Source organism: Silurus meridionalis, chromosome 20, assembly GCF_014805685.1.
Source record: "Silurus meridionalis isolate SWU-2019-XX chromosome 20, ASM1480568v1, whole genome shotgun sequence".
Taxonomy (NCBI): domain Eukaryota; kingdom Metazoa; phylum Chordata; class Actinopteri; order Siluriformes; family Siluridae; genus Silurus; species Silurus meridionalis.
In genome coordinates, this window is record NC_060903.1 from 15,525,901 (window position 1) to 15,553,297 (window position 27,397).

The window sequence follows — 27,397 nt, forward strand, 5'->3', positions numbered from 1 at the left end:
TGAACTAATCACTTCTTTTATTACTCCAGCGCTGATATACAGTTACTGTCCTTACAGAGTTACGATCTCTCTGTGCAGGACGAATAATACCAAGAACCATGTATTAGTAGGTTATAACTCTAGCCTTTAACCATATGTACAATGTGAAATGGACTCGCGTGTGAGAAGAAGGAAATAATGCCAACATTTGATTTGCTCACCGTTTTACAAAAAAAAAAAAAAAGGATTGCTTTTTAAAATTTTTATTACTGGGTTAATTGTAAACTCTTTACTTCTGGAGAATGACGCGTTTACCCTACGTCAAAGCTGTGGGAAGCGATCTCCACAAAGCCTCAAGGACAGGATGTCCGGAACGTTCTATCAACAGCTTCACAGACATAAGTGGAGCACTCTGGGGAAATCGATTTCTCTGAGCAGCTTTTAACTTCTTAAAAGCCCTTAAAAAAATGACGAGAGAGAGAGGAAAAAAAAGGAAGGTGGGAGCAAGAGGCATCTGCAGGAAATGGCTTGTGGGAGGATAACCGCTGGCAGATGTCTCAACACGACAGCTTCCTCTATGGAAAAGAGATGTACGATATCGAACTCGGCACACACTCGACGCTCGTGTCGCCGAGCAAGAAAAAAAAAGGAAAGAAAGAAAGGATGTAGTATGTTCAGGAAAGGGAACTTCAGGACCTTTGGGTTGTTGAATAGCAGCCAAATCATCACTTTCACTTTCATTACTTTTGGGGGAGGGATAGAAAATAGTGTATTTTACTGTAAACTAAAGGCTTTTGTAGAAAAGAAGAAAAAAAAGGAAATGAATGATGCTGTACATTTCTGAAGTGGGTCGTTGTATTTAAATGAAATTTGAACTCCTATGTTACAGAAGTGTCCACAGCCCTTTTCCACATTTTTAAGTAAAATGGACGTGACTAAGATTTTGTTTCGGGGTTAGCATGCTTGTCTCGCACCTCCCAAGGTCAGGGTTTGAATCCCACCTTTGCTCAATATGCATGAAGTTTGCATGGTCCCATGCTTTTGGGGTTTCTGCAGGGTACTCCGGTTTCATCCCTAATTCCAAAGACATGGACTTTTAGCTGATTGGCAACTCTGAATTGTCTGTAGGGTGTGATTGTTACCTGGGATGGATTATATAAGCAACAATGGTCCAATAGAAAAAATAAATAAACCTAATGGATTGTATTGATGGATGGATGAATGGATGTTCCCCCATTTCAATATTGTGGATTAATTTGTGTGGTTCCTTTCAGGTCACTACAAAATATAGAATAGGGGATTGAATACTTATATTCAGCTGTATAAGAAAGCCTGCATTATAATGTAAACTAGTGGCCATGATGCTTGAAGATAAGAATGAGTGGTGATTGAATTTTTGTTCTGCAGGGAAACAACACGTCACTGTCGCTTTTGAGGCTGGTTACCTAAATGTAATTTTTTTTTTCAATGAACAATTAAATGTATATTTCTTCACAAGGAAGTTATCTTTGCCCTGACATCCTCCTAAAACATTTGGACGCTTCTGCTTTGTAAGGCAACGGCCATGTCACGTAATGAGCCCTCACAGGAGCTCTTTCCTTTTACAGTTATGGCTTATTTTGCTAGAAAAAAACAACAACAATCAAACGTGTGATTGCTTTCTTAAGAAGCATTTAACGATGCATCTATACCCTTGTGAGATTCGGATAATTCCTTTTCTCAAATTCAAATCCTGTGCTGGAAACTACAGGATGTAGGAAGTCTTTGAAAGCTGCTTTTAGGACCTTTGATCTTAGTAGATTGTTCTTCAACCAACAGCTTTGTTCGGGGTATTTGGCTGCAAAGGGCAACCGAATGTACAATATGTCTGATTTTTTGAAGAAGTATATCCTACTTGAACAGCCACCTGTTTGGTTGCCTGAAGAAACAAGGAAAAGTTTCTGGGACTCCAAGCAACTCAACGCTGCTGTTAAAGTTTGAAAATCTCCTACGTATGAAGTACAGTTTTCCATTAAGGCTGCCAATAAACACTGCAAAAACTGAAAAAATATTAAAAAGCTATCGTTATTAGATTTTCTTTCCCTCCAGGAATGCTGTTGTTCTCTTGCTCTTTGCCGGATATCAGTAAAACGAGTACTGATTCTCCACGGCTCTGGTCCTCCGCGTGCCCTCGTTGTCGTTGTACTCCTCCGCGGTAGCAGGCGGGAGTTCCAGCAGTCTTTCCGAGCTGTTGCTCCTACTCCGAAGACCTCCATGGGCCGTGGGGGAGGAAGATGAGCTGGAGGAGAGTGGAGCATCATGAACAGGGGTTGCTGGAAGCTGTGAGACCCCGGCAAGATGAAGGTTGGCCTGAGCCGCCTCGATTCGGCAGCTAGGTTCGCGCGAAGGAGTGCCGATGTTGGGAACATCTGCAAGGAAAACAAGGTTTTTTAGTTATTGAGTGATCTTCTAAACCTTAATATGATTAGTGTAGCCACATCTTTTGGGCTGTTGATCTTTTCCATATCTATGAAGGACATTTTTCAAACTAAATGTTGCCCTAATGTTATAATTGAGACCTACAAAAGGTTGGCATTTTAATATAAAGAAACCCAAGAATGTCTTCATGACATGAAAAGTCCTACAAAATGAATTGAAGGGGAAAATGAGGTAAATGTTTTAACCATGAATGTCCCTGAATCCATTTAGCAATAACGATGCCGGGAAATGGTGTGTGTGGAAAAAAAAATCCACTCAAACACACCTCTTTTAATCAGACCATCACATTAATGGCCCCTTTTTACAAACAGCATGAGCAGACACGTCCCTATGTTTGTTTGTGTGCGAGATGGAGCATGTTAAGACCTGCAGGAGAACAGAGGGGCTCTGTGCTGCCTCATAGCCCAATGGAGGGCATTCATCTGCTCCAAGCAGACTGGCACAGATACGGGAAAGAGCAACAGCGAGGGAGAGAAGGGGGTCGTTTTCACAGGTTCAGCGAGTTTCTGTTCAGCTCCTCCAGTCAAACGACAAGCCCACCCATCCATCCATTGAGCTCCGGTTTTCCGCATCAGGATCTGCTTTCCCTGCTTCTCGGCTCAATTTTCTGTTTGTAATTTTGTTTTTCAAATATTAGACGGTGGGGATGGTGGGAAAAGGCTGTCCAGAAGGCAACAGGACATGACTTGTGTAGTGTTTACACTCTGTATAGTGGATTTTCTGGGTAGCGGTTTGGGATATGTGTATATACTTGACATCTAGATACACCATGTGGACAAAAGTTTGTGGACATCTAAACATTAGATTAGTTGCCATTTGCTAATATAAAAAACTCCACTCTTCTGGGAAGATGTTCGACTAGATTATGAAGCGTGTTTTTAGAGATTTGTACTGATTCAGACAGAAGGGTGTTAGGAAAGTCAGATATTGATGTGGCATGAGGAGACCTGGGGGGGCAGTCAGCTTTCCAATTCATCCAAAAAGGGTTGAGGTCAAAGCTCTACAGAAGGCCACTCAAGATCTTCCAGTCCAAACCATGTAAAATATATCTTCCTAGAACTGGCTTTGTCTACAGGGGTCTGGTCTGGTCTGGTCTGGTCTGGTCTGGTCTGGTCTTGTCTTGTCAAGTACAAGTGAAGGGAAAACTGATTGCTATCACAACCAAACAAATATATAAAATTGTGCGCCTCCAATTTTGTGGTAACAGTTTCAATAACAAAAAAACTTATATGACTGAAAAAGTCAAAATAACAAAATGTGTGTTTAGTTGCTTTGTAATGGCCACCTAGAATAGAATTGCCTTTATTTGTTATATATACACACATTACAGCCCAGTGAAGGGCCCAAGAGTGTCAGCATGGCGATACCAGGGCTTGAACCCCCATCCTTCCGATCAATAACCCAGCACCCGAACCACCACTTCCCCTGGGCAAACTAGCAACATTGTGTAGCTTCATAACGGTGACATAAAATTCTAATGACTTTCACTGTAGCTTTGACCCTGCAGAAAAAAATGAAAAGAAAACCACTCACTGAACATGTTAACCATTAAAACCAATACACAATGGTTTCTTTTAGTGTGTTTGTGTACATCATTCATTATCATTATTTCAAAGAAGCCACTGTAGAAATGTATTGGAATGTCTTGTATATGTCTTAATGGTCCCCAAGGTGTCCTACTGATCCTTAACGGTATCCACTAGATACAACATGCCTCCAATACATGGCAACAAATGACCAGTAGAGACTGTTACACTATTAAAAGGTTTCCATTAAACCCAATACAATAGAAGCTGGTGAACGCGTATAAAGTCATCATGTATTACCTGAGTTATTACGCTGCACTTGCACGTACGAGCGCAGCGTGATGTCAGCAGAGCCGCCGGACTCCAGCGGGATCGGGTGAGTGTGAAAATGCCTCAGCATGTCACACACTGTCTGGAACCAGAGGTGATGCACGTGACACTGGCCATTTTCATTTACCGACAACCGCAGATGCTGCCAAAACAAAAACACACGCATTATTACACTCCTGCAGTGCTCACCGGTTTTACTGACTGTTTTAGTTATTATTGTGCATACAGTAATCATGAATATACTGTGCACGAGAGCAGAGGTGAATAACAGGAAGTCCCTTTCCAGTTGTTTTCCCTCAAACTTAAGAGGAACTTACTGGGAGCTGGCTGTTCAATGTGACACCCAAAAATGTGATTGTGTTGACTGCTTTCAGTCACTGGACAGTCACATTGCACAATTTTGGCAAAACACACTTCCTTCTTACACATTTATTGTACATTTCTTATAACACTCCAATGCAAAATTATTGAAGGCATTATTTTACCCGATAAGCTGCAGGAATATAAAAAAAAACACATTTTGACAATGCATTTTAATCTTTTACAATATTAATAAAACATAATATTACTTCTGATACAGCTGGGATTTGTCAGTTTTTTCATAATTAATCTAACGTATTTATAACAAATTTTATAATATTTATTATAATTTTATTATTTAATTATTATTAAAAATTCATTTTATTTCATGGTTTTAATTTTTTTATATGAACAGCCTTAAATAAAATTCGCATTGGTAAAAAAAAAAAAAGCTTTTGGGATAAGAATAAAATACTTCAGGCCATATGTTTTATTACATACTCACTTATTTTTCAGTAAAGTTAGATCTTGTCTAATGGATCTGAGAAAACCCTGAAAGAACCATAAGAAAACCATTAAAAACACCTATAAAAACCCTGAGAAGAGAACCCTGAAAGAACCATAAAAAACCCTGAGAGAAACCTAAGAGAACCCTAAAAAAATTATGAGAGAAATCTAAGATAACCCTGAGAGAACCAGACAAGAACCCTGAATTAACCCTGAGAGAACCCTGAAAAAACCCTAATAAAATCATCAGAGAAACCTACGAGAACCCTGAAACAACCCTGAAAGAACCCTGAGAGAGCAGACACTATTCAGCCTTGAGGAATTTGATTTGATGTGCTTACCACTAATGTGCTTTTGTCTCAGGAGTTTGTCATGTTTGAGAAGTAGGTCCAAAGTTTTTCAAGCTTAGCACTCAAACAATGAGGTAAATTGTGCATTTTGCGACTTACTGGTGATCTAAAATGATGAGTGGACAGTTTTGCATGCCTGTGAAGAATCCCAAAGGCTTTACTAGTTCATATCGTATCACATATAATATATATACACTATATCAACAAACATTTGTGGACACCTGAACATAAGACTGGTACATGCTATTTGAATGTGCCATTCCACCCTGAATCCCCATTTGTTGTTACAATAACCTCCACTCTTCTGGGAAGATGTTTCACTAGATTTTAGAGTGTGCTTATGGATATTTTCACTCATTCAACCACAAGAGAGTGTGCGTAAAGTTAGGTACTGATGTAGGTGAGGTGAGGAGGCCTGGGGTGCAGTCAGCGTTCACATTCATCCCAAAGGTGTTCAATAGGGTTGAAGTCAGAGCTCTATAGCAGGAGATCTTCCACTCCAACCCATGTAACCTATACTGTGATAGAGCTGGGTTTTTGTATAGGAGCTGTTTCTATGTTGAGGGAAAATCTATGCTACCACATCCAACACAATTGTGTGCTCCCAACTTTGTGATAACAGTTTGGGGAAGAACCACATAAGAGTGTCCCAAATCTTTTTGTATATAGCGTATATCCATCCCTAGGTACAAATACAATTATCCACTCCACTCCACTCCACATAGACATACACACACACACACATACACACACCTTTGGCCTCGTAATTCGGTGTACAACCTCTGGTCATAGGACCGGAGTGGGAAAATTCCACCTCCACATACAGACAGATCAGTTAACATATAGAACCACCAAGAGGGAAAGTAAAAGAGAAGCCCTCTCAGATGTAGAGAAAAGGGCAGCACTATAGAAGAAGGCTTCGGGTTGCCAACTGCGACACCAGAGTAAGGCGGAATCTTGGACGGCAGGATGTAAAAGGATCGGATTTCGTCCAGATCGCGGTGGCAGCGTGCCACCGCTACGGATTAATGCTCACACAGAAGGCAGCAGTATATCTCAAATGAATTTGATACCCCCTCTGCCTGTATAACTATTATATATGCAAAGCATTTCACAAAACATGATAAGATTTGTATGAACACAAGGTGTTTAATGGAAGTGCAGGAAGTCCTTATACAGATCATGATGTTTTTAAAATCTGAACTGAATTATGCACTTCATTGCCATGTTTATTTTCTACGTGATTTCGTTCCATGTTTTTTTTTTAAACATTGGAGCAAAAATGTGACACAACGCAAGACATTTTGGAGCAGAAATTCATGTTACACGATGTAGCTTTTACCACTGCTGATCACAGTTTTTACATACACTATGTGTATAAGATCATAAGACTGATGCCTGCTTCATGACATTTACGACATTTGGTGTATCTCAACTGAGCAATTGGATGGTAAGGGCCTTGCTCAAAGGCCCAGCAGTGGGCAGCTTGTTAGTGCTGGGTTTTGTACCCATAACCTTCCAATAAGTAGTCCAACATCTTATCCACTGAGCTACCATGTCGCATTCCACATTTGGTCCCCATTTGCTTTTAGAATAACCTCCACTCTTCTAGAAAGATGTTCCACTTGATTTTGGAGTGTGCTTAGTGAGATCATTCCACCAAAGTGCTCAACAGGGTTGACCACCCAAGATCTTCTACTCCAACCCATGTAAAGCAAATCATTTTTGTGGGTCACCTATTTTGGGTCAATGGAAAATCTAATGCTACATGATCATCCTTTAAAATTGTGTGTCTACAACTTTGTGGTATAATTTCTTTTTTTGAAGACCGTACATGGCTAAAAAAAGTCAGGTGTCCCAATAACTTGTGTCCATATAGTGAAGCTTAATACATTAGTGCATGCAATACTATGTAAATCCTGGTTTGTTGTGTTGTTCAGTGCGATTCAGCCTCACCTTGGCTTTTCCCTGAAAGTTAAACGTGAGTACGTATTCTCCCGGCCGCGTCTCACTCTGACGAATCACAAACAGGCCGTGGCTTCGACCTCCACCGGCCAGTACCAACTGAGCCGCTCGGACTCGCGATAGAGTCCCATGGAACCATGGGTAACCAATAAGAGTAGCAGCAACCTCCGACTCTGCAGGAGGTTCACTGGGAACTGAAAACATGACGGAAATAGTTTTTTAACCGAATGAAGAAAGACATTTATTTTTACCTACTGAAATTGGAAATATAAGAAATTCTTGATTGGATCAAGTGATTTTTGTGTGGATAAATTATTGTGTTATAGGGCATGCATTAATTCTGAATATGTTTGTTACATCAGGGCCATTTAGATGGATAGATGGATAAAAGGAAGGATACTTCTATCCTAAACCAAACAAGACTTCAGCCATATTAATGTAAAAGTTTCATACATTTAAAATTGAGCTTTTTTTCTATAGAAAATGCTCAAAATTCAACAGCAAATTAGAAAATACAACCACAACATTGTGCAAATTGTTTCCTGATTTGTTGTTGCATAATTCACTTTCTGTTTGTTTGTTTTTATGTTTAATTAGCATTTTGGTTTTGCTGGTTTGTCTTCTGATTTTTGTTATTCTGTTTGTTTTATTGTTATTTATACATATCCTGATTAGAGTTTTTGATTACATTTTTTGCGTTTTCTAGTATGTGTTTTACTGTTACGTTGCCTGACTTGTGGTTTATTGTTTGCATATTTTACAGTGTGTGCATTTTGTTGTTTCAATTTTCTGATTTGTTGTTTGGGTTCATTTTCTCGGTTGTATTTACTATCGAATGTGTTGTATTTTTTTTTTTGCCTTATTTGCTGTTGCATTTGCTGTTTTTGGACCACCACACTCATCTGGTATTCTATAAAGTCATATTTGTGCATACCTGATGATGGGCTAGTACTCTGAGCCTCTGGCAGCTGCAGGAATCGCTCTAAGGGCACGTGAGAGGGATGCTGTGTGAACGGTAGTTCCCTGCAGCGGACAGTAGAGGTGCTGTAATGATCGACGGCTGCAGCACAAGACCTCTCAGGGCCCCGGTGTACACCTGAGAGGAGCAATAAAACAATCCCACAGGTAAGGAGTCAGCATAGACTTTATTTTATACATGGCTATTGACCGCCTTTCCGACAAGCACAAGGCTTGCAACGGAATAGTGTTTATTGATTTTTGCTCTGTGTTCAGTCTGATGGTTAATAATGAGCTGCTCTGTGACTCTGCAATTCGATACTGAATGTCTACAAAGCAGACTGAGTGTTGGCAATGAGAACATTTTGTTTGTTAATATGGTTAATATAGGGTTTAAACAGAGGCTGTTATTTCACCTGTTTATAGACATAGTGCTTAAATCATTGTCCTTTGGTATTGTGTGAGAAAGTGAACTAACCCACCTTCAGACAGGAGTTCACAGCTGCAGGAGGCCACCATGGAGAATTCTTTGGACGGTTGGCCGTGTGGACATGACGCAAGCTCGATGTCATCACCGCTATCTCTGAAATACACGCCATTCAATTTCTAGTTACACGCTTTTGCAGAACATTGCAGTTTTTGCACGCCAACATTGCAGTGGATAATTAATTCTATAGCATGGTAATGGTGCGAAATTTTCCACTAGTTCAAGAAACTACAGGTTTCTTTTCTCCAGTGTTTTCCAATCACCAGATCTAGCCTTTTAAATGATGGTTATTACCAAAAGTTAAAACGGAAAACTGCAACTAAATTATAGGTTTATTCCTATTTTGCAACAGTAGCTGTTTAACAACTGATGATTACTGTGTGACATGTTTCAGTATTTTAAACTCTTTACCCAAAATGATCTGTAAAGGAAGACTGCCTAGATAAGACTACAAAATAAATAAATAAAAAACATTACCTCATCTTTAGGGTGATTTTTTTTTTTTTAAATAATTAAATAAACATTTTGAATTTTTCTTGGTTTTCTGACTTGATTCTTGGTAAAGACAATACCAACCAAGGTTTCTTCTTTAAAAGATGTGAAATAAACACCTTTGCTGAGGTAAAATATGTGCCTAGATTTCAATGACAGTGATTATTAGATGGCTATTGACATACAGAAGCCATGAAACTTAATAGAAGCCAAGAAAAGACATTAAATCAGGGACGGAATTAAAATTAGAACATCCAACCAAAACTAGACCGAATATCCTCTCAGCCAGACTTTCACAGTGACAGACATCAATGGACATTTAGTCAATGAACTGACTCAATACTATTTACACAGTCATAAAAACTGGCTTCTACTTTCCAAACCTGTACCAAGACCTGCCAGAACCTATGCTACATGCTAAGATCAAAGGCTGTGCCCTGTGCCCACTCCGCCATTTCTCTCATTCCTTCCTTCCAAATGCAAATATTTATCCCCGCTGTTTACCCAGGATCTATGCAGTCCTGGATGTCAGCAACCCAGGAGTTCTTCTGAAGAGAGTCGATGGTCTCCAAGATATACTCGCCTCCATTTTCCACCTGTGGCAGAGCACAAAGGATGGTGTTTATAAGCTTGTTTCCCAGCACTATTTACCACCAGGAAAACCACACAGCTTGATAGTTTCAACATTAGCACTATAAATTTTTATACTATAATTAATTTTAACGTGTTAGCATTATTATTATCAACAAATCAATCAAATCTTTCAAAAATGTGGAAACAACTAGTCACCTTTTATAGTTTTTGAGAGACACGTCCATGTTCCTTTTGCTAATATGCAACAATTTTTTCGTTTAAAGGCTTAAAGATTCCCTTTCAACAAATATATAAATGTACAGAGGTTCCGGGTCATTGTCTTGTCGTATGGTAAAGTCGGTTTCAATTAGCCGCAGTCCAGACGGACTTGCATGGAGTTAGAACGTACGAAATGGTAGCCATGTTGGTTTAGTATTTCTTTCGCCATTTAACCATTATTTAACCTACATGTACTGTATAGAGCGAGTTAGCATGTTCTCCAAATACAAACAGAAACTTGTGAAGTGGAACATAACCTAACTACATACATTTAATTTAACCTGTTCAACCTGTTATTGCCCAAGATGACAGTTTTATGAGAATAAATACTGTTAAATGACGTAGCTTGTTGCATATAAACAAAAGGAACATAGAGAAAGAAGAATAAAGCCATGCTACCTTGAGCACAAATGTGTTGTCTTTATCAGGCATCTCCAAAGGCATTGTGGTCCTCACTTCCACAATGGCGGACAAAGGCACGCTCACTTTCGGCTTGGAGGACTAAAAGTAAAAAAAAATATTTTTTTTTAGTTAAACAATATACAGAGACAAAACTAGCAACAGCTGTAACCACTTAAATTCTGTATTTGCATGATAAGTTTCAAGCTGGAACACACACATCTGAGGCAAGTTATTGGTATGTATGGTGCATGTGATTAAGAGATATTACATTTTTAATAGACATGGTGGCTGATATCGTCTCTTTGGGGGAAAAAAAACAATATCAAACATCACAATAATACAATAATTTGAATGGTTTCCACTACACACAAAGAGCAATACAAATCATCAACCGTTTACCATTGAAACCATAACCACATGTTTTCCATTACTTTAGGTGTTTGTGTAGTGCATTATTAAGTCATTACCATCAAACCAAAGAACCCAGTGTAGAAACGGGTGATATGGATGTTTATTTGGTGTCCATGTGATCTACAAGATGACAAAATAGTCCTTAATATTATCCACTAGACATAACTTGCGATCTATAACAAATTACCAGTAGAACCCCTATTACAGTTTTCATTAAAACCACTCCAATTTTTAATATAACAATCAAACCCATTAACCCATTTTTAAATAATTTATTTATTATTTATTCAAAAACGATATTAAATATACAATTTAAATGAATAAACCAAAATTCAAGATATGGTATTAATGAGAATAACAGCATATATTAATAATAGATTATAATATTAATAATATATTACATAAGACTCCACCTTAACAAATAAATAAAATATGAAATTGTAATTATGGCTCTATGAGAAAAACAAAATAAACCAAACTGCTAATACTTATATTGTGCCGCCCTTCTTGGGAAATAGCGTTTAACTTTGTTGTTCCAGATATTCATCTTAACACAAACAGTATAAGAATGTCTGAGTGTTGAGTTAAAGCTGAAGTGAAACTGAAAATGCTCAGACTTGAAGATGAATACATGGATAGGATAATGGCTTACAAGTTCCACACCCTGTATTTTCTTCTTAAGTTTGAATCAGAGAAAAAAAAAAGGAAAAAAAACACCAATTTCAACAACAAACCCAAAAATTCCTCCACTCCAACAGTTTTCCTTCTCCACACATTTCAGGATTGTAAAACGTAATGAGAAAGACTCCCACTTCCTCAGTGACCCGAAATTCTTTTTTTAAATTGTCAGGAAGTCATTTTGGCCAAGAAGAGGAAGTCGTTAGAAAGACGCCTTAAAAAAGGGCCACCAGGAAGTGGCAGTCTGAGATCAGATTCTATTAATGCCAGACTTGATGCAGTCGATAAGGATAAATTTAGAACTATCCTACAAAAAACTACTATTTAAACCTGGGATTGATTCCCCGGAAAAACAACCGGGTAGAAATATTTGATATATATATATATATATATTAATTAATGATTTTCTGTAGTTAAAAGGACTCATATTTTCTCCCTTTTCTTTGTAACACGTTCTTAGATGTTTAAGTGCATTCGTTTCAGAGCTCTCTAAAGATCTTTCCACAGCATCTCAATGTCTCGATTAGGGTTGCGAAATTCCAGGAATTTTCAAGACTGCAAATCTTTCATGAGAATTAACAGGAAAATATGGGAACCAATGGGAATATTTGGTAATTAATGTCAATTAATAGGAAAAAACTTTTCCTATTTCCTTTCAAATTTAAAAACAAAATCTTGCGAGACTATTTTGGTTAAAACAACCAAAATTAATGTGAATTGAGTTTAATTTCTACTAGTAGCTAGCCAGATATTTAGCATATCTGATTTACTGTCTGGCTAGCTACTGTATAAACACATTTCGGTATTTGCTAGTTACACTTTGTGACGTGATTGATGAACGTGCAGGGTAGAAATTCAACTCACTTTAAACAGAGGTTCAACATACTTTTCTTACTTTTAGTATTTTTCTGATTGTCCTCTCATGAACATGTGTGCTAACAAAAGCCTGTTGTTCACAAAATTCTTTTGTTATTGTTTTTAACCTTGACCGTGTCTGAGCTTCAACTTTGTTGGAATGCCAAATCCTGGGAACTGTATTAATTGGTAGGTGTTTAAAGAACAATCATAAACATTAGATCCTATTTTAGAATGGTGAATTCAAATTATTTGGAAATGGCCTTATAACCCTTCCATTATTGATGAGCAGTAGCAATGGCTTCTCTGTGGTCATGGTTGATGTAGACACACACTTAAGTGCTCCAGAACAGCAACCTACCAAAAGTTCAACTTTTATAGAGGTAGTCACACTCACACTTCTTAGCAATTGACTAATTTTATGCATATTATTATTAACCACTGGTTTCTAATTAGTCTCTGAAATATTGTGGAAGTAAGACATTTGTAGTTATTTTTACCCGCTTGGTTTCTGAATGCTGGTTTACTTTTTGGGGAAAAAGAATGGCTGTATATGGAAAGCCATTTGGGCCCTGATAGGGGCTGATAGGGTATACAGTGGAACCTCGATACTCACGACCTTGACACTTGTGACCTCGATAGTTAGCAACTTTTCGATTGCTGAAAAATCTGATTCGCAAAAAGCCGCGAATGGTTCGAAAGTTTGGAGTAACATTTCAAAACAGAGTTTGTACTAATAAATAAAATAATAAAATAATAAAAATTCCCCTTGAAAAAGGAACCGTCAAATGGAGAGTCAAAACCTCGCGATTTTTGTTACTCGCGAGGGGTCATGGAACGCGAGTATCGAGGTTGCACTGTACTTTGTTTTTCCAATGACTGTATATTCACAGACAGCGTGTGTTAACCGGGAAAAAAAATGCAAGTTCCTGTTTCAATATTCGTGATTATGATGATATCAGAGAGTTCCACAGAATTGTGGTATAAAGGAATTTGATGTCATTTTCAGTAAATGGAGATTTAAATTTTTTTTTCTAATACTGCAATAACTTTTTAGGGAGTCTTTCCAAAGGCAACTTTAAACGTTAAATTTGTTTTTGTTTTCAGTGTGATTGAATGGACGTGTAAACCTTTGGCCTAAACTGCAGTTTACCGTTAGTGGGCACTGCAGGTATCGTGCTGCATGTGGACATTAGCACAGAACTCCATGCTTCTTACACAACAGCTTGGACAAAACAAATGCAAAGATAATCGGAGGAAGCGTAATTTAAGGCAGCATTTACACCAAAGGACTCATGTTGCCCTATACTCGGCCCTCTTCACCCAGAGGAATGAGGAGGCACACACCCAAATCAGGATGCAGTGCAGTGGCATGCTAGTGCCAGCTGAAACAAAGCCAAGTCTTGGCTCAGAACCGGATCCTATACCAGCTGGCAAATTTACACACACTCAGCAGAGCTGGCCTCACATTTCTGCAGTTTGTGTACTGACAGTGGATTTAGGTGTGTGCATGTCAGTATGTGTGTGTGTCCTTATTCTTTAGTACAGGATCATATATATGATATTGTGAAGGGTAAATAAAGCCCCTCTGAACACATTCCATTCATCGATATTTGGGTTGTTACATTCAAATGTGTTTTTTCATAAATAGAGTTTTGCATATTTGATAAGGAATATATCATCAGAATCAATTTTAAACAACCTGCTAATTACTCTGAAATTTTACTAATAAAGAGGTTTTAAGCCTTTTCACAGAATATGATGAAGTACACTGGCCGTCCAACTCGTATCGTCTGTCCCCAAATGTAAACATGTTCTTTCGAAGTTAGCTAACCAGCTAGCGATAAGAAATAGCAAAAGAACTTAGGGTGAACTTCCAACTCACATGCATATCTGTGTAAAGTGTAGAGATGTTTCTATACAATTTTAGTAGTTTATTTACCATTTCTGTGATAAATATAGGGACTGTGTTATTAAGCTAAAGGCTAGCCTCTACAATACTGACTATAGAACTAGCAGCTACGTTTCTACCTGTAGCTATTGCATATCCTTCTAGGCATTAGCAAATACATTGCGGAATTTAGACATAATTTATTGGTTTATGGGATGTTATGTGCAGAATCAACATCTAGAATGTGGATATTATCCAAAATGCAGCTATGCTCCTACCTTTGGCGGTACATAAAACTCAAGCAGGAACTTTTCGCCTCCTTCCGAGCTGGTTCTTGTTTTCCTGAGCAGCAATCTGCACTTCTGCCACTGCGCAGTGCCCATACAGTTAGTATCATCTGCCACCATGTAGCGCAGAGTGCCCTCTCTTTGAATCTCCAGAAGCTCAACACGGTTACCCTGCAAGCCCCGTGACAACCTCAGCTTCTGGCTCCAGCGCTCATGTCCACCTGCTTCTACTCCATTTGACTTCCTGACACCGGTGCCTACTGTGTCTAGTTCAGGAGGTGCCCGGCGTTGCCAGATCTCCCGCACCCCATCTACTACACATAGGCTCATGTTCCTCAACGAGAAGCCCTTCTTAAAACGGGCCTTCGAGTGACCCATGGAAACATCCTCAGAGCTTCGTGACTGGCCCAGCGTGGTCACCCTGTGCCCATGGAGGGTGGAACTTGCAGAGGCTCCACCTCCTCCACTGTCCATGCTGTCCAGCGATTCACTTGAGGCCCCTGTGTCTTTTCGGCGCTGGAAGAACTCGTGGTTGTAGGAGGGAAGTGGGCAGCCCTGAATCCCTGCAAAGGGTGCGATTGCGTACTTGGGAGCTAAGGAAGCCCCAGGCGACCCGGGTTGATGAGCTTGATTTAGAGCAGCAGTAAAGCAGTCCAGGAAGTGACGCGCAAAGTGACGTGAGAAGTTGGCGTCAGCTCCCGGAGAGTCGTAGCATGGATTCTCTGTGACAAATCGACGGAACTTGTGGGCGAAGTCGGCAGCAGAGGCACGAGCATGCAACTCGCAGAACTCCTTCCAGTCGGGCAGCGGGCACGAGGAGAGCTCCGGGCTGCTGGGTGCCTCTTCACCATTCATCCCTGGGCCATGCCAACACCCTGGCAGTGCACTGCGGGACAGAAAGAGAAAGAAAGGGTCAGACATCCTGCCGAAGAAGAGAAGGACACCGAGAATGAAGTAAGAAAGAGAAGAGGAATTTGAACAGGGGTTGGTCTTGGGATGGACGAGGCTGACGATTGGTTAGTCATCACTGTGCTTGTTTAACAGTTTACAAAAAAGAAAGAAAAAGGGTTTGTTTAAAAGAAAGACTGCTGCAGTGTGCTGCTAGTGAAAACGGGTGCCTGGAACTGAACGAAGAATGACACTGGTCTGCTTTCACTATCAGCCATAGAGGATTGGAGTGTGCTGAAGCATAAATAAGAAAAGGTATATATAAGTGCCAGGCCACGGCATGGAACAGGGGTAAGATAAACGAAAGCTTTGAATGAACATGCAAAAATTACCAAACATTGGTATAGTCTGACCAACTATTTCTTCTAAAATACATGACAAATAACAAGTGATGCAGAAATAATCCCCTGGCCTACTTTTTTTTCCCCCAATGTAAGTGAAAAGGAAGAATGTGTTGAGGAACAGAGGTGTAACTCTGCCAGCGCTTTCTTTCCTAAATGAAGCTGACAAGCAGCCACTTCCCACCACATTGAGACTGAGACTCATTGAGACTCTCTCTCTCTCTCTCTCTCTCTCTCTCTCTCTCTCTCTCTCTCTCTCTCTCTCTCTCTCCCTCTCTCCATCTCTCCATCTCCCACAGGCCTCGCCAAGCACTGCTGCCAACCTCATTGTATTACAGATAAGCCCTCTTTGTGGTTTTGTGGTGTCAAGAAAAACCAACACATTCTATTATCTCCAACCAGCATCAAGCTTTTCTCTGTCATCTCCCTCCAACACCCCCCTTCTCTTTTTCTCTCTGCACTATTGAAACAACCCTTCTATGCAAATTATACCAGTTGTGCCCCCCCTCTCTTTTTTTCCCCACCCTCTTGCATTATTCTCTCCCTTTCAGCTTTCATCTGGGGCTTCACTTTTTTTGGAGAATGCAGCCGAGGCCAAACCGGACCCCATTTATCATGTCATCACGTGTGTGTTCCAAATGCCGCTTTATTTTTAGTCCGTTTGTGAGATGCTGCCAATGTGCTCAGCTCATTTCCAAGTAGGGTTTCTCAAAAGAGTTTGCAAGCAACGTTTACTTCCAAAACACTCTCACCAAAACCTGAGGCTTGCAATCTGGTAATGCCACAAGAGCTAAATGGACCCGTTGTTACAATTTTAAATCTAACTAATGGTTCAGACGTTTCAAATTTACTTTCAAAGTGTTGCATGGACAATGAGGCAATGCCTCTATATAGCCTGACTTACATGTTTGAGTAGTCACAGTTTATATTATCGTACAGATCTGAAACGTTAATCTAGGTCAGTGGTGGTCAGGTGCATCTCTGAGGCCTACTTATGTTTTCTGAAAACGCTTAGACTCGTTGGAAAAACTCTTTAGATAGTGAAATGGCCATGAACAGTTTGTAGAAGCCACACAATGTCCAAGGACCATTCAACCTTTATAGCAATTGGTCAGTAATGACGTATGGAGGAAACTTTGGGGTGGGGGTTAATGGAAACTCTGGCTTTTCCATTGGGTTGAGAAGCCATCATATATGTTTCCTCCTAGCAGAACATGCAGACACCTCAAGATAATTATGTTAAAAAAATGTATATGATAGAACATCAAGTCTGTTGTGAATTTCCTATACTCTGTGATAACGCTAACTATTAAACTAGCCCATCACATGTTATTATATTACATTAGCAACCACTGAAGTCTGGGCAGCACACTGTAGCTTTTAACTGGCTAGCTTTTAAATGTTTTTTTTTTTTATAATTTGCCCACAAATGCAAGTTAAATATTTAATTTAGATTAATACTGAATGTTCAATGATAGTGGAAATTTATCAATTTCTTTTTTTAGAATGATAAAGCAGTTTCTTATAATCGTAATAATGTCACTAATGAGACGTTTGTTCCAAAATGTTCTCAGGTGTATTAATGAAAAAGCAGAAGAGTTTTGTTCTGATCAATGCTGTGGTGTCACTGTAGAATCTCCTCAATGCCAACTAATTACTGATGGAATGATGGCAACAAGAAGAAATTTGAATAAGTTCTGGCAAACACTACAGGAGTCTTCACTGTCGCAACAACAGTTTCTGAAAATCTCCGACCCCCAAAAAAAAAACGTATTGTACAATATAAATGTTGCACTCCGTTGTCTTGCCATTTGCATGACCATTTTACTTGCAATCTACTTAATTGTCTACATGTGCCTTTTTGTACATTACTATATAACTATAATTACCTCATGATCTCTGTATAGCACTTCAGGTTTGATGCCAACTGCATTTTGTTGGCTCTGCACTCTACATGTACTCTGCACAATGAGGATAAAGACACTACTAGTGGCTACTACTAATTCATGTGTTTAACAATATTCCTGCCCTCCATACAAATCCTGGAAACAAATTATTCATTCCAAATCATCATCTTCCACTTCAGCCACACACTTGCTGTTTGCATTTTCAGTCATTTCCTGTTTGCTTCCTATTCATTTGCAGTAGCTTTCAGCCTATTTCCTAAAATTAGTGACAACAGGGGAGTGGTAGCTCAGTGGTTAAGGTGCTGGGTTACTGAGCGGAAGTTCAGGAGTTCAAGCCCCGCCAAGCTGCCACTCTTGGGCCCTTGAGCAAGGCCCTTAACCCTCTGTGTTCCAGGGGCGCCGTATCATGGCTGACCCCAGCTTCTAAGCAAGATGGGATATGCGAAGAACAAATTTCACTGTGCTGTAATGTATAAGTGCCAAATAAAAGCTATTCTATTCTTCTAAACAGAGCTGTTCAGCCTACTTACCGACATGTTTACATCCAGATATGCTTAAAATGGCAACACCATCCCTCAGGTCTGAGCAGATACAAGAGCCAAATGAGAACAGGAAGGAAAACACAAACATTTTCAGATAGTCAGCACACAGCTAAAGCTAGACTCCTGTTCAGATTAGGAGGGACATGGACAAAAAAAGAAATGTCCTCTAAAATGCTCATGTGACTAGCTGGCTTTTAGCATAACTCAATTTGCATACAAACTAGCACACTGATTTTCTTGCTATTTAATTTATTTAATAATATCTTCTGAATGAGGGGTACTGTTAAAAAGAAATGACAGAAATGAACATTATACCTGCTTAGCATTAGTTTCAAATCCTTTTGATCCCATGGTTTAGTTTTGGGTTTAGTTTGAATCTATACGCCTGGCTAACTAGGCTCCATGTTGAGTTTTACAAGCATCAGCATTGCTATAATGAAAATCTTAAACACAAGGACGAAGGAGAAAAAGTAGAGCTCAGTCTAAATTGAGACAGTGTGAGACAAATTGTCACTGATTCAGACTTTCTGAGCATCTAGACTTTCTCAGTATACAATGCCACAAATCTGACAGAACTGCATATAATTTCTACTAAATACACACTAGTGGAAGAAGAGGCTTTTTACTTGTCGCATATACACTGAAGCACAGTGAAATTCTTTCTTCATAGATCCCAGCTTGTTAGGAAACTGGGTCAGAGAACATGGTGGACATTGATATAGCAGCCCTGGAGAAGAGAAGGTTAAGGGCTTTGCTCAAGGGTAGAACAGTGGCAGCTTGCCATTGCTGGGGTTTGAACCCCCGACCTTCCGATTAATAACCCTGAGCCTTAACCATTTTTAACAATTTAATAATTAACAATTTTGGTCAGTCATTATTAAAATCTCTGATTATTATTAAATTTATACTTAAATTGCATTAAAAAATATATTTCTTATAAAATATATTTTATTGTATAATTAAGTATGCAAATGTATGCACATTCAATTAGAAACAGAGACAGAAGGAAACAGAAAGAGACAGAGTCAGAAAGAAAAAGAGACAGAAAGAAACAGAAAGAGACAGACTCAGAGAGAAACAGAGACAGACAGAAAGAGAGAGAAACTGAGTCAAAGAAAACCAGAGTGAAACAGCGAGAAAGATTGAGAAAGAAACAGAGCTAAAGAGAAACACATTTAGAAAGAAACAGAGACAGGGATACAGAAACAAAGAGAAATGGAGAAAGAGGAAAAACAGAGAGAAACAATGATACATAGAGAGAGAGACATGGTGAGACAAAAAAGCCAAGCAAAGGGGACAAAGGTGTGACAAACAACAGAGAGAGAGAGACAGACAGACAGTGAGAAACAGAGAGGACTAGGCATACAGAGAGACAAACGAAACATTAAGACACAGGGAGAAAAGAGACAGAAAGAGTGTCCAACACTCTACAATCCAGCAGCTCACATTAATAACCATAAGCTTCCCCTGAGGAGCTTTCAGATCTACAGTCTACAGTATATCAATCAGAAGGCTTGTATTAAATATTACACCTGTACATCATCAGTAATCCTGCTTTTATTTAGTCTAAAAAAAACATGAAATACTATTTGAAATAAAAAAGCACATAAATGTGCTGACACCATCAAGATCATCCCTTTTTAACCTGTTATCTGGATGTAAATAACTGATTAAACCATCTGGACAGACATATTTTATATTCTTTATATTCTTTATATTTATGTTTCCAGACTAAGGTAAAACATCAACACTATAAAAGATCTCCACCTGAAGTTACCAATGGAATGACATGCAATGGGACAGATTCATGAATAGTGCAAAGGACTTATTTTATTTCATTATGCAGAAATCCCCCGTTTATCCCGCGGTAAACGAAAAACCGCAATAAACGGACGCCACCCCAAAAAATGCCGTTTTATGTATACAGTACTGTACCGTATTAACATTTTATAATTAATAATTATATTTTTTATTAATACATTTCATTATTTCCACATAAAACTCCATAAAAACAATTCCCTATAAGTTTTGGGCCTCCGCGAGACCGAAACAAATGAGTTATGTGGCAAAAGCAATTCCGCGATAAACCGTGGGTGCGAGATTTGAACCACGGTAAAGCGGGGGATTACTGTATACAATTATTTCCACTTATATTATTATATTGCTTTTTTTTTATAGCAAGCTTGGCAATAAAACCCTCTCATTCAGATTCTGATTCAGCAGTAAAAGTTGTGGTCTGAAAGTTTTTTATATAATATAAATAAATGAATAAATTTGCATTAAATGAAGGAAAAAGGTTATTTAAAATTCAATTAATTACCTACTGTAGCTTTTGAATTTTTAAGATATTTATATTTTAACTTCCTTTTGATGTTTTAAATTACACTATTAATCAAAGTTTTATCTCAAATGTATATATAATGTATAAAAATGTATATATAAATAATTGTGTGTAATATTATAATAATAAAAAATGTACATATAATAATTCTTACTTTTGTTCCAGTCTAGAAAGACAGTTTTACTTTATGTATAATGATCAATGTGACACATATACAGTAGCTGTATGGTTAAACAAGAAGGTCATACTAGTACTCGCACTCCTTAAAAACAAATAAAAAAATCAAAAACACATTCACTAAATGGACAAAAGTTTATGGACATCTGACCATAAGATTGGTATGTGCTTTTTGAACATCCCATTCCACATGTAGTCCTTATTTACTGTTATTATAATCTCCACTCTTCTGGGAAGAACAAGATTTTGGCTACCAATACATTTGTATTGTCTTAATCACACTCAGGAGTTTTAAATGCTGTCTACACATCAGCGTGTAATAAACCGGCGTGGAAAAAACAACAAGATTGTAGGACAACTGTCTTCAGAAGGACTTTACACTGAGGTTGGAGGTTAAGAGGATCAGTACAGTGACAGCTGGACACACACACACACACACACACACACACACACACACACACACACACACACACACAATCCTTATCCTTAGCAATTTGACATCAAGTACAATTTTTATATATTTACAAAACACCATTTATTCATTTTTAATTGCATTTAATGAGGGAATTTCCAGTCATCGCTTACTATTCTCCAATAATGCTTCATGTAAAGCATAAACAAGCAAGTAGCAGCTCTGCCTCAGCGGTTCAGATTCTGAGCTTGTGACCTGAAGGTGTAAATCCCGGTCCCAGTTAATTCCCATGCAGGTGGTGCGTCAGTACAAATAACTGTGTCAAAACATATCTACATACCAAATAAAAAAAGTTTTCAGAAATCAGTAGTGTGTGGGATTTATTCTTTCTCCGAAACAAATTCCTTCTCTCTGTATGCATGGAGCGTAGGACTCTTACAAAAGCCACAAAGCCTCAAAGCCCCCCAAGAAGACAGGAGAAGGATTATGTCATGCCTGAGTTGTAGTTAGGCTGAAACTTGAAAGTTGTACGACATAAATGCAATGTTTAGGTTTTATTATTATTATATATTATATATTATATATTATTATTTTGGTGTGTGCCTGAGTTTGTACAATGTTTACCTTTTTTAAAGTCATTTGAAATTGTTTTTTATATTATTTATGAAAATCCATTTCAAATTTCAAATCCCAGGAGAATGGAGGTGATTATAAGAGCAAATGGGGACTAAAGATGAAATAGGATATTCATAAAGAATGTACATACTGTACATTCATGTGGTCAGGTGTCTACAAACTTCTGTCCATATAGTGTGTGTGTGACAGGCAATATGAACAAAGTAATTTTCAGTTATCAGTTACACAATCATATATCTGTTGAACTACTTTCAATCCTGTTATGTGTAGATACGGAAAGACTTGACAATGGATGGTTTGTAAGTCTGGAAACATGCTCCTGGAAGCCTTAGTGATAGAAGAACCCTGAGTTAAACCAGTTTAATATTTGAACTCATGACTTTCCAGTCACCGACACAGAAGATGAGATGTTAAGAGTTTATGCAGCTGCGGCTGTGTGTGATTTATAGCGTACGGTGCGGTGATCTGGGAATTTTACACAGCGGGAACGTAAGGAAAATCTATTATTCCAGTCAAAGTGTATAACAATCAAGAGAACAGGAAGAAAGAGAGAAACTTGTTTTTATACTCGATCCCAGCTGCTAAAACAATGTATTTGTGTGTGTGTGTGTGTGTGTGTGTGTGTGTGTGTAAACAGAGCCATGTGAAGTTAAGGGGGGGGTAATGAAGAATCCAGAGTTCATCATTACTGCTACTGAACATTTACTGACCTGGCAACAGTCCACACATATAAGTGCTGAGTGCAGCCACACGACCTCCTGTTCCTGTTGCTGATCTGAGATCAGCCATGACCCTCAGAAGGTCACAGAAATGGGCATTACCAGTTTCATAAACAGAATGCAGCAGTCTGCATGTCTGCTGAATACATTTCTGCAAGCTGATATCCTTGATTGCTGCAAAGACGATCTCATAGTGTGTGTGTGTGTGTGTGTGTGTGTGTGTGTGTGTGCGCGCGCGTGTGTGTGTGTGTGTATGCGTGTGTCTCAATTTCCCCTGAGGCAGCAAGTTTCAGAGAGATGACCAGGCTATATTTCTAGTTAAGTTTTGAAAGATCGAAAGTCCCTTAATATGGAAATTCAAATATGAAGTGCACATTAATCAGAAATTTTTAGAAAACAAAAAAATAAGAGAAACTACATTAGTTACATAAGTATTGGCACCCCCTGAACTAGTACTTAAAATGCACATGGCTCTGTTAGGTATTCAAGTGTACTTAAGTATTCAAAGTACGACGATTTTTTAATGGTTTTAAAGTTCGAGTCAAGATTTTCTTCCATCATTTATTCCTCTGAAAAAATGTTCTGCTTGTTGTTGAACTGATGTATGTTCATGATACTTTAAGTAGATACTGCCAAACAAAACAAGTTCAAACAGAGCGCATGCTCTCACCTGATTGGTGGATTGCTGTGTGCTTGAGCAGTTACGTTTTCTCCACTCAGTAAAAAGCAACGACTGATTTAGCAAAATTAGGTTGAGTAAAAAGTACAATATTTGACTTTGAAATGTAGTGAAGTTAAAGTTTCCCTGAATGACAATACTTCAGTAAACTACAGATACGCAAAAAAGCAACTAAAAAACAGTAACAAATTACATTCACTTCATGACTGTTCGCCACTATTCAGCTCTTCCTGATCTTAGCACTAGCATGCTAATCTCAGTTTAAACAACAATCTAAATCAAGACTCCAGTACTAGCATCGCCTTTGTGTTTATCAAATGAAGGTGTGTTTACTATCAACCAACCAGCCGGGCCAGATTTTTACGGTTGCATGACAATACGAAACGGCTTTTAAACAGCACATTAATTCACAGACATAAACCTTGGATTATTGTAATAGTTTGTGTTGCATTCTGTGTTCATTAGTTGAACACACAGACATACTGGAATGCGATTCTGGAATGCAATTGTACCCTATCGAACACACCGCTACTCGGAGTGTGTAATCGGAAGAGAGAAGATCCCTAGTAGTATGCAAAACACTACAGGATTTTAACTCCAGCATGGTTTCTAAGTTTAGCTCTGGTCTTTAGGGTGGACGCATCTTGGTTACCGTAACACACACACATGATAGCAACCCTATACCCCCCCTAATACACACACACACACACACACACACACACACACACACACACACACACACCAAATACAAGTTCTGCATCCAAAAAAATAAATATTAAGGACATGTTCAAATCATGATTCTAATCTGTTTTTTCTTTTGCACTTTTTCTGGTGCCATCACACAACAGCAGTAATAGTATCAGGTCTTTTCTGATCTCCAACCAGAAAAACCAAAAGCCAGAGACACAGAAATCAGATCAGTTCACCTTCCTTGTCCATCTCAAGATCAATACAGTCGCTCCGGAGATGTAGAGGGTGCGATGCCTGACTCATCAAAGCAACAGATTTGTTTTTCTGCCAAGCAAAAAAAAAAAAAAAGGCAATTCGACATATACTTGTTTCTTGTTGAGGTCAGAAGGCTGCAATATGTAAATGGGTGCTATTATTGTTTTCCAGACGGATGTAAAAGTACAGCCTCATACGCTGATTTATATACAAGTGTGTAAATCACAACCTCCAAATATAACAAAATACATCCCTGTTATCGGTAATCAACAATGGCATTATGTGCGATGCAAACTTAATAAAAAGCAATGTTTTTGATGCTACTACAAAGCTGTGGGTTTTATTTTCCAATGTCAGCAGGCCCTGAAGTGTTTCGATCCCTTGATACCACAACAGTTTGCCATGGATACTTTCATTTATTAATGAATGACATGTCGTGCATTTTTTAAAGCATTTATCGCTATATTTATCCAATTATCCCATTTATTATTTAGATTTATGCTGTAAAAACCACCAAGGCAAGTTATTTCCTGTTATAGCTTATATTATAGCAGCTATAATCCCTTTCTCTTTCTGAAATTCATTTTAAAAAATGCAAAAACCATCATCCTGACAGCTTTCTCGTGCTGGAAAACCGACTTTTACGAAGCACTGACACTGTAGACTCCATCCATTCATGATAAATAAACACCTCCTAACTGAGGCTTTAGTAAAACCAGGCTGTCTGCCATAGAAAGTGAATAAGATGCTACTATAGAAATTAAAAGGTTTTAGAACAAGAACAGAACAAGAACAAGACGCTGTGAATTTTCTGTTGTTTTAATTTTACAGCTAAAGTTACATACGTCTGTTTGAATCATCTTCAAAAAAAATATTCGATAATCTCATGGTAATGCGGTTATTCCGAGTTTTATCCGGAATTTTCCGATCCAACATGCAAGTGCAGCTCATTTACATTTTCAGCACTGGGGATTAAACCCTTATCCAAAGAGACTTGCAATTATCTCATTTCTGCAACTGAGCAGTTGACGGTTAAGAGCTTTTCTCAAGGGACCAACAGTGCTAGCTTAGTGGGATTTAAACTTACAACCTTTTGATCAGAAGTTCAACATCTTAACCCCTGAGCTATTCCTATTTCTATTTCCATCAGTGCACCATTTCCACCAACCCCACTTCACCTTTCCTTCTGACAGAACGAGACACTGTGGAATATGCTGTGGTCATAAAAATATGATCCAATACTTGTTTTATAGCTTCACTCACACATTTATACAAAGGTCTGGATTTCTGACGAGCTCTGCCTCGATATGTTTTCATCCATTATGACCTCACATCACCCATTGCGAGAGTTTAAAAAAAAAAAATTTCCCCTTTGTGAAGGGGAAGTTTTTAGCACTTGGCAACACTGAGCATCTCTAACGCTCATAACCAGGCATTGCCTTATTGACATGCTTTGGGACAGAGACACACACACACACACACACACACACACACACACACACAGACAGACAGACAGACAGACAGACAGACAGATAGATAGATAGTTTACAAAGAAAAGGTTAATTTATAGTTTGGAGTTTATTTAAACGACGATCACAAACACACACACACACACACACACACACACACACACACACACACACTTCCAGCAGGCAGGATTTTCACTGATGTGCTTCTTCTTTCATGAATGAAACCTCTCCCTCTCTCTTTTTCTCTCTGAAACTTCTCTTTGTATCATAGATAGATAGATAGATAGATAGATAGATAGATAGATAGATAGATAGATAGATAATCTCAGTGTATTCCTATTATTAGTCGGAATTCCCAGGAATAACATGTACTGTAAGTGCAGCTTGAGCTCCATCTATACTGACCCCCACTACGCCTTTATCCCATGCTTTTGTACACCTTCATCCCTGATGACACTAAACTGAGTGCAAAACAAAATAAAAATAATAATTTAAAAGTCGATTAATCCGATTATCAAATAAACGGAGATTTCCAGAGGTTTATTAAATCTTTCAGAGAAACGCCGACACCTCTACAGTCCCACCTGAGCCCCAACATCTGCTCCACTTCACCATCCATGGCTCGTGCTTGCGGAGCCGCGGGCTGATTAATCGAATATTCGGAATATATGCGGTTTAGAACAAGCGTTCAATCCCACCCTAATGCTCACCTCACCTCGGATCCGACTCAGTGCATGACCGCTGCAGCCGGCAAACCTTCACACCGCGTTCTTCAAAACACCATCATCATCATCATGAACACCTCGTCCAAACAGGCGCTCTCCTGAAATACGACAGAGCAGGAGAAGAAGGTGGACGCAAGACTGCGTGGACAAACAGCCTACAGGATCTTCAGGTCACTCGGTCGGAGACGCACGAACCGGATTGATGGTGGTCTTGGTGGTGGTGTTGGGGGAGAAGAAGGCGCTGCGCTCCGAGGCTCCTCCGTTGCGTCTTAAAGGAGCCGTGCACCAAAACCAGGCGCGTGCTCTTTCTCCAGGACCTCCTCGATTTCAGGCTGCGTCCCAATCCTCTTCTGTCCATCCGCGAATCAGACGCGTCTTTGTCACGTGGTTGGATTTCGGATTACAGCCAAATCTGGAAAGGACACTAGAGAAAAGTCTACTATGTCTCATTCAAGACTTGGTGGACATGTCCTACTTGTGTGTACTCTTTCAGATATATCTGGACGTTCCAGAAAATCTAATAGTTATTAATAAATGTTATTGCATCATAAAAAATATTTTTCAGATTCCAGGATGCAAATCCATGCCAAGTAGATTTGGTCTATTCAGAGTTCGGAGTGTGTTGGTGTGTGAAATTTGCTCCGATTTGCATATTGATAGAAAAATTATAAAATACAAATAAAATTATTACATTGATAAAGTCCACATGAGACAGGACCGATCTGGGGTTCTTTTTATCCAGGTATAAAGGTAGTCCCCAGGTTACGATTTTTTGTATTACAATTTTTTCTATTTTACGATGACGACAG

General features: G+C 38.8%; 1 protein-coding gene and 1 long non-coding RNA gene across 4 annotated transcripts; one reads left to right on the forward strand and one right to left on the reverse strand.

Moving 5' to 3' along the window:
• LOC124403198 (SH2B adapter protein 2) lies at nt 1-26,913 on the reverse strand. Of its 3 annotated transcripts, none has more exons than XM_046876845.1 (9): nt 26,579-26,913; nt 14,739-15,633; nt 10,623-10,724; nt 9,876-9,967; nt 8,875-8,975; nt 8,370-8,531; nt 7,427-7,629; nt 4,284-4,455; nt 1-2,387 (listed from the first exon to the last, which is right to left on the reverse strand). In XM_046876845.1, exons 2-9 carry the CDS (start codon nt 15,600-15,602, stop codon nt 2,101-2,103), a joined length of 1,983 nt encoding a protein of 660 aa, XP_046732801.1. In that variant the 5' UTR covers nt 15,603-15,633; nt 26,579-26,913; the 3' UTR covers nt 1-2,100. The 3 variants fall into 3 exon arrangements, with proteins under 3 accessions (XP_046732801.1, XP_046732800.1, XP_046732802.1); XM_046876844.1 differs by having other exon boundaries at nt 26,574-26,913; XM_046876846.1 differs by lacking the exon at nt 1-2,387 and adding an exon at nt 3,720-3,958 and having other exon boundaries at nt 26,574-26,913.
• On the forward strand, nt 15,648-17,298 carry LOC124403199. The gene is made up of 2 exons (XR_006928856.1): nt 15,648-15,950; nt 16,336-17,298. It is a non-coding gene; the product is annotated as an uncharacterized LOC124403199 (long non-coding RNA).
• Nucleotides 26,914-27,397: the final 484 nt, after the last annotated feature.

Bases quoted from the DNA above. Each gene is read 5' to 3' on its own strand.
- LOC124403198 (XM_046876845.1), bottom strand. From the start codon at position 15,602: ATGAATGGTGAAGAGGCACCCAGCAGCCCGGAGCTCTCCTCGTGCCCG. The intron at 10,725-14,738 runs GTAGGAGCATAG...TTTTACTTTTAG, and splicing joins AGTTTTATGTACCGCCAAAG to TCCTCCAAGCCGAAAGTGAG. The intron at 8,532-8,874 runs GTGGGTTAGTTC...TGCTCCTCTCAG, and splicing joins CTGTGAACTCCTGTCTGAAG to GTGTACACCGGGGCCCTGAG.